At 44.8% G+C, this 8,193-nt stretch overlaps 1 protein-coding gene across 2 annotated transcripts; it reads right to left on the reverse strand.

Moving 5' to 3' along the window:
• Positions 1-689: 689 nt before the first annotated feature.
• Positions 690-5,700, reverse strand: LOC123143663 (AFG1-like ATPase). 2 transcript variants are annotated; one of them, XM_044562615.1, is made up of 16 exons: positions 5,405-5,697; positions 5,185-5,302; positions 4,195-4,486; positions 4,031-4,110; positions 3,838-3,938; positions 3,618-3,743; positions 2,886-2,955; positions 2,723-2,809; positions 2,580-2,645; positions 2,377-2,469; positions 2,233-2,289; positions 2,025-2,153; positions 1,852-1,942; positions 1,674-1,762; positions 1,148-1,338; positions 690-1,045 (listed from the first exon to the last, which is right to left on the reverse strand). In XM_044562615.1, the coding sequence occupies exons 3-16, from the start codon at positions 4,430-4,432 to the stop codon at positions 943-945; spliced, it is 1,521 nt and encodes a 506-aa protein (XP_044418550.1). In that variant the 5' UTR covers positions 4,433-4,486; positions 5,185-5,302; positions 5,405-5,697; the 3' UTR covers positions 690-942. The 2 variants fall into 2 exon arrangements, with proteins under 2 accessions (XP_044418550.1, XP_044418558.1); XM_044562623.1 differs by lacking the exon at positions 5,185-5,302 and having other exon boundaries at positions 5,405-5,700.
• Between the last annotated feature and the right edge of the window lie 2,493 nt (positions 5,701-8,193).

Below are 8,193 nucleotides of genomic sequence, written 5' to 3' on the forward strand. Positions count from 1 at the left end.
AATCGCCGGCTGGACGCCCGAAAATGCGCCGACCTATGCGCTGGGGGGCCGAACGAGTGGAGATGCTCTTAGACATTTGGTACTATCCCTGGAAGAAGGGGAAGTTCTCTTCCATGCAACTGTACAAGTGGATTCACAAAGGCAACTCTGCTACAATGCTCAGATACAAAATCTTCTTTCGGCTGCTGCTGTATGATCGAGTTAACTCCAGGAACCTGCTCCAAAGGAAAAAATTTATTCCTCCTATCCTACCTCTGTGAGATGTGTCGTTCCAACACTGAAGAAACTGCTCTCCATTTGTTCTGGGATTGTGCTTTTGCTCTAGAATGTTGGAACTCCATTATTCCCACTAGAAGAAGAGGCATTTCTCTGCTTGAGAAGTCATACTGACACTTGGGGCTCTTCCCCCCCCCCCCCCCCCCCCCCCCCAAGTTTGCAATGGATATTTTCATCATGTAATAGCATCTGTTGATTTACACAGCCCAAAAAATGTTGCTCCATTGTTAATTTCTTTGTAACTCTCTGCCTCATAATCATTTCCAATGAATCTCAAGGAGTGGTGGAGCTGACATAGTGCAGTATTTGTTAGCTTGTTGATTCTACAAGAGTCTGCCTACGAGTTTCATGATTCATCTGAACTCAGGTTCAAATTTGTTGGGATCTCTGAATTCTTGGGATCACATCGTTCGTTATCTGAAGATTTCCAGTTTCATATAAAGGATAGGATAGAATTCCAGTAAGACATGACACATATTCTCTACAAGTGTGACATTTTTGCAGAGCTACATGCAAAAGTGCTTACATATCATGACACACTGAAATTACATGCATCACTGACAGGAAAATCAACATTTCTCCCATTCCTCCATATAAACCAGGCGGGATAATAGATACTTATATAACAAAACTATAATGCGGTCTTTGCAAATGAAGCCCTGCCACTTATGCTAGTACGACATCGCCGCCATTATCTAAAGCGTGCAGGGGTTGTTGCCATTTTGCTTCAAAGTCCTCCAAGTATTCTCTGCTGTTGAGCTCTGTCAACCTGTAACAACACAAGCAGATGAAGGGGGCAAAACAGGTTTAAGACGAAACTGAAGTTAAGAATAAGAGCTGACATAACCTCCTGAAGCACGACCCTCATTACCTGCTAATCGTACGATCTTTGGCAAATCCTAGCTCGTTGTCCACACAGAGATCGGGATCGTCACTTTTTCGCGAGCGTGAAGATCTAGGTGAACTTTTTTGTGCTTCAGCGACCGTCACAACTTTCTCAAACAGCTCTATCGGCTCGGCCTCGGCTGTGCATAATAGCCTCCCCTTGTTCTCGTACATAACCTGGAAAGCATTAGCGCCGTCAGAGACAAGATTCTTTGTGTCCCGGTAATACAGTATTTATGCCTATCAGCAGAAAATTTCGGATCAAGTGCAAACTGATTCTACTGTCTGCCGTCTCATATAATCAGAACAATACTAGCTTCACCAGAAGCCTCTTTCAAAATGCTAACATGAGAAAGTATACTGCCACTAACGAACGTGTATATCTGCCAAGCCTGTATGTTTCAGGTCTTCAAGGTGTCTAGTTCCAAATTAGAACTGAAGGATGTCTAAACACAAGGCTAAGGCAAGATCACAACATAGAAGATGACAGACTAAGGAAAGATGAAACATACATCAACCAATGTGACAAACCGATACGCAGCTGTTCTGTTATGATATCCAAACTTAGGGACACCTTCAACTGCAAGGGTGTGAAACTTCTCTGCACAGTAACATTTTGGTGTCCGTCAGATCACATCAACAGTAGCATTTTGTAATCCCTAACTGTAGAAACTGAACAACTATACTTACTAAATAACCCGAAATAGTCTGCTGCGCCTATAGGTCTGTCACAAAGATCTTCAAACTGGAAATATGCACATCCATTTGCTCCCAGTGGGACCTGCATAGCCAAGGTTCAAGTAATTGCAGAGTGATTACATGAAACAAAAAGTAGCCAACTCTGAATATCTAACTTCCAAGACCTCCAAATGTCGTCCCATAACGACTTCGACTGTTTGAGGAGTAGGTTCCTCATCTCCTATCAAAGATTGGAATTTCTGTTTAAGAACTGTACTGCATTCATTTCCAATAAAATAGAAACCTTCTCCAGCCTGCTCATAAGATTGAAGATGTCATGGAAGGGAAAACTGGAAAAGACAAATACATAACTTGCAACAGTAGGCAACATACCGAACCCAGTTGACGGTAGTCTACTGCAGAGCCAATGGGGTGTGCAATGCACCTTTCCTGCAACAATCCACAAAAATTAACATTAGCACACTAGCAGATTGAACTTCAGGCAGCAGAGAAACTGACAAATATGACAACACGTACTTTCAAGGTGTCAATGAAAGGTAAGAAAAGGTTTCGCTGCAAGCCACCTTCGTATAGCTGATCTGGAGCACGATTAGAAGTCGAAACTAGAATCTGAACACAAATAACCATGCAAAAGAATGAATGCAAAATACTGAGTTATTCTTATGAGTAACAAGGTTGTTTCAGTGCCATAAGAAAATGGAAATGCAGTGGTCACATACAACGCCTTTGCTGAACAGATGTCTGAACAGACGGTTCAGTATCATAGCATCAGCAACATCAGTTACCTGTAAAGTATGTGTCGAGTATGTTAGCAAACGAGCATTGAAAGCTAATACAACTATCACAGTAAGGATACACATACCATAAACTCATCAAGACATAATATTATGGCTTCATCTGAAATCTCAGCTGCTACCATATCAAGGGGGTCTGAAACACCTTTATGCATCTGCATGTAGATGACTGTTTATGAAGAGATCTAGACTGAAGAAGATTGATGCATATGTCATAACCACGAAAAATACCTGCAGACGACTATGAACATTCAACATGAAATCGTGAAAGTGAATTCGCTTTTTCCTCCAATTAGCTGGCCTGACAAGAAGTAGTACCGTCAGGATAGCAATGGATTATTGAAGAAATGCATAAAAGGGAAAATATGTGCAAGTACCAAATCGTTGTCTAGTTAATACCACATAGCAGAAGAACCAAAGGAAGATAGGTTACAGTTTATTTTCCAGGCATCTTCATCAGAACTTAGACACCATTGGTTATGTTGATTAATAAAATTACAATGATCACCATTGGTTCCTAACAGTTGGAAGTTTGAACTTAGACAGTAAATGGAGCCAACAGCTTGTCAACTGCTTCTAGGCATGTCTCAAAATTACTATGACTGTCTATGAAGAGATCAAGACTTCAGTATGTACGACTAAATTCATGAAAGAAAAGAAAATTACTGTTACTACTTGTGTGTATTGGATTCACAAGTCATTTGTCTTAAAAAATGTGAAGAGCGTTGAAAAATGAATAGAATAACTTCGGCCTGTATAGTTGCATACGAATGTGAACTGTTATATGAACAGATTCAGGTAAATCAATCTAATAGAAGAGCACTAAATGTACTTCTGAACTTATACACCGCCATGAATATATCTGGTATATGTTCAGCACCAATGTGCACTTTCAAGTTCGTGATTTGGTTATCTTAAAGCAGCACAAAGTAAGTCCAAAAATGTTATAATCGATTTGCTTACAGTTGCTCATAGAATAGGTCCATAAGCATCGTCTTCCCTGTACCGACCCCTCCATATAGATACAATCCCTTTACTGGTGAATCGGTAGAAGGCTGAGCAATAAGGCGAGACCATAGCCATCTTCTCCTATTAAACAGAAAGCACTAGGGTTGGGAACTTAGGATAACTCAATCAGCCCCTTGCTTACTATGTTAAGTAGCTGCTTTTGAATGGCGCTTACCTTCCAGATTTCTCAGATGACTGATATCTATCCAGCTGGCAGGCTTCTTCATTCTCTACAAGATCCTCATAAAGCCTTTGTAATTGCTGAATCGTGTCAACCTGCGTCAATTGGTAAAAGTTCAGAAAAACAGTCAGTAAAACACTCAAGGAAATCATGCAGGAAAAATATTGATCAGGTCCAATTCAATAACCTGAAAGCTATCACCATCTACAAGATCTCCTGATGCAATTCTCTTCTCATATTCCACCATTGGACCACCTCGTGGAACATCTGAGGAAGTAATCAAGCTGATTCAAATGCCTCCAGCAGAAAATATAAAAGGTTCCATGCATAAAAATGTAACAAAGTTAAAACCTTTAATCGAATCAGCCGTGGCAGTGGAGAACATGTTCCTCAGTGACTCCACAGCTGGACTCACAAATCTACCATACTCATCATTATGGCGCACTGTGCACAGTGGACGGGATGCGGAACTACGCAAGATGAGCGCGTTCTGCTGCCTGGTCAGCCTGTTTATTGGTGCGCGCCCCTCCGCATGGTGCCGCGCCAAACGGCGAAGCTGGCGTAGCGAGCGAGCTACTGCTGCTCTCATCTTTCTCGATGTACTTTCTAGGCCAACTCAATCAACAGTTGGAAGTTATGGAACCTGTAATAATCATAGCAGAACAAGAATCCGTTAGAAAACAATAGGGAGCTTCTCCTAATCAGTGCTGGGCCATGTGTTGGAAGATGCAAACTCCATGTGGAATTTGAATATACATACAGGGAAAATCTCAAAAGTAAACTGATAGGTTGTGATCATGTGCTTTGGAATCGGCTAGCATGAAAGGCTACTGCGAAAATGACATGGAAAGGGTGGCCAGTAGTGAAGTGGAATAATGCAACTGCTACAAGCTGCTTTCCAAGTCCATCCGACGGATAAAAAAGAAGCCGTGAGCTCTCAAAGTGTCGTGTCAATGGCCTATTGATTCCAAGGAATAAAAAAGAGGCTTTAGGCGGTGCTAATCAGCTGCGTTTGGGTCCAGGGGGATATACTCGGATCAATTAAACTGACCTGAAACACGGAACTCGCATCAATGAACTAGAGTACTAGGAAATTAATACGGCAAGATGAAATAGTATTGATTTTCTTGCCACGGATAATCATCATCAGGGGATTAAAGGCGAGATATTGTCAAAAAAATCCTGGAGCAGGGAGCTGAAGGGTAGAAGAAGCTCCATGACGGTGGGAGCGGTTACGAATCCAGAAAATCTGGAGCCCCAACATTTGGGGAGCAAGGGACAAGACGAGAGCCCCCGCGGCGGCGGAAGAGAAGAAAAGGGGGATTTGTCGCACGCACATACCCAATGTTTTCGCCGCGGAGAAGCGGGCGTCCGTCACCGGAGCAGGAGCTCCGTCGCACGGGGCGTGGACGGCTGGCTGGTTGCTTCCCCCGGCGGCGGCGGCCCTTGGGGACGAGGCCTTGGCAATCCAATCGTAGGAGAAGAGGAAGGTGAGAACAAGGGAACTAGAGGCGCAAGAACCGGGAGCGGACGGGAGAGGAGGAGGAGGAGGAGGCAATACCGAATCGAAGTCGGGCGGAATCAGGCCGGAGCGGTGCCGGCGTCGGAGTAGATGGACAGCGACGTGGCCTGGCCTGGCCGCCGCGTCGGGTCGCCGCGCGGAGAAGGGGATTATTCCTGGCTGGCTGGCTGGCTCTCCTGGGGATGAGGGGGCAGGGGTGGGGCGGCTCCGAGGCTCCAAGTCTCCGGCGACGAGGAGAAAAGAAACAGGCAGGCAAAGGGGATCGGGAACGAGATGAGAAACGTGAGCTGGAATTGAGTTGGTGCCGCGTGTTGTGTTCTGTTGCTTGGGACAATGAACGAATGAATCCATAAAATAGTCCCAACCGTGTTGGACTCGTCCTCGTCACCCCCTCGTGGCCGGACTCGGTGTGCCGGCGCCACACTACTCGCCTTCTTCTGTCGCATGCGTCACGGACGACGGGCGGCGTGCGAGATCAACTTATCTTTGGATTGGATTTTTCGCTCTCTAGATGATAAATAAACTTTGGTCAGGGCATCTCTAAGGTTGACCCGTAAATTTGCTGCGGCATCTGACCGCGGACATGAGACCAGTCAAATCAATATTAATGTCAAAGACCGTCATCCAACGTTGTTCGCATATATTTCAACCGTTGCTGGAACTAAGCAACGAAATTCATACAAACCAGGCAGATTTTCGTATAAACCGGGGAAAGATTTATGCAAACACGGTGGATCTTGTCATTACATTTCAGGAATACTTCAACTAAAATCGAAGCTCTTACCACTGTGAAGGTATAATTTTGGACATATTTCTGTTCTAAACCTAATCTAGATGATTGTCCGCGCCTGTTCCCCATGTCTGGCCATGAGCGCCAAGAACTGAAAGCTCCGGCAGTTGCCTTCGTCTTTTCGAGTTCCGCCTCGGCGTTCTCCAGCTCTGCCTTCGCAGTCTACACCACCGTAGTGTGAGCGACTAACCGGACACCGACTATCAGCCCGCAAAGCTTGGCTTTAGGCAGAGGGAAGAGCGGTGGCCTTCTTGGGACCCGAGCGGCAGCGTCCTACCATACACTACTCTTCATCGCTGCCGGCGGCGCCTGTGGGCGTGCCAGCTTCGTGGTTGTAGCAACAGGGCGCGGCCTCAGCGGAGCCGGCAATGTCCACATCGTCGTCAGTCTTGCCCCACACCTCGTCTAATGCCTCGTCGAACTCCTTGTAGGCAGCCTCCAGTTTCGCCTGATGCTGGCAGTACCGCCAGCAGGCGAGGCAAATCTGGAGTGGTGGGCCGTTGCCTGCTCCCCTACGCCCGCGTCCGACACGATCGCCCTGCCAGCATCGAGCTGCTCCTCCGCCTGCTGGTGCTTCTGAAGAAGCTGGAGGTAGGAAAGCTACGAACGGGCCATTTGGCCATGCAAAAGCTAGCTAGCTAGGTTGATGCATAATAGTACAAAATCAACGTTGCATCCATGTGACGTGCTGGACCTTTGGGTTGGCACACGCATTTTATTTAGCAAAGCTAATTAAATAATATACCCCTGGCCATGCATGCATCGGCTAGGATATACTCCCTCCGTCCCAAAATACTTGTCTTCAAAATAAATGAAAATAGATGTATCTACAACTAAAATACATCTAGATACATCCATTTCAATGACAAGTATTTTCGGACGGAGGGAGTAGGATGCAACGTGTCAAGTTCATTGTTTAAGCCAGCAGACTAGCAAAAATATTTGATGGAAATATGCACGTACGGGTCTCCTTATTTGCGTAATATCACTTGCAATTTTTAATCCTCTGAGCTTATCATATACTCCCTCCGTCCGGAAATACTTGTCATCAAAATGAATAAAAAGGGATGTATCTAGATGTATTTTAATTCTAGATACATCCTTTTTTGTCCATTTTGATGACAAGTATTTTCGAACGGAGGGAGTATGTCAAATTAATAAATCTTGACAAAATATCGTCAAACAGTCGGCTAATAGTTATGCCGAGTATGCGACGTACTCGGCATCATTTACTGATGGGTTCATGGTATGGCAATGTGGTACTCCCTTCATCCGGAAATACTTGTCATCAAAATGAATAGAAGGGATGTATCTAGATATATATTAGTTCTAGATACATCCCTTTTTATCCATTTTGATGACAAGTATTTTCGGACGGAGGGAGTATTGGATAAGCCGAGTAGGCTTGGAAGGGCTTGACATATACTCCCTCCGTTCGAAAATACTTGTCATCAAAATGAATAAAAAGAGATGTATCTAGAACTAAAATACATCTAGATACATCTCCTTTTATCCATTTTGATGACAAGTATTTCCAGACGGAGGGAGTATTATGCTGATAGTCCAACTGCTGGAGACAGTTCGCACGGTGTCATACCACTCGTCGGCACTTGCTGCCCTCATGCTTCCACACCACGTGCGTCTACACCAACCACAATGAGCCTTACATGTCCCTCGTCCAGGCAATCAATTGATTCTGAATTTAGGAGCTGTATGTCCCTCTTGTAATCAACTCCAATATGGGCGCTGGCACATACCTCTTGGACAAGGAACACATGCCCATCTACCCAGATTTTGAGGACAACACAGTGGTTATGGATGAAAATAAACCATCTTCTGTGCAAGCTCAAGCGAAGAAGGAGAAGGCATGGACTGAAAAGGCTGCAAAGATGCCAACCATTGATGAGGCATCTCAGTATTTCCTGAAGAGCAAGCAAGATCAGGTTGGCTACTTGATTGCCTCCACTCTGAGGATTGAGAAGGGATTAGCTACCCTCACTCAAAATCAGGAAAGCTTGTAGAGAATCATGGAGCAGAA

Source organism: Triticum aestivum, chromosome 1B (assembly GCF_018294505.1).
Source record: "Triticum aestivum cultivar Chinese Spring chromosome 1B, IWGSC CS RefSeq v2.1, whole genome shotgun sequence".
NCBI lineage: Eukaryota > Viridiplantae > Streptophyta > Magnoliopsida > Poales > Poaceae > Triticum > Triticum aestivum.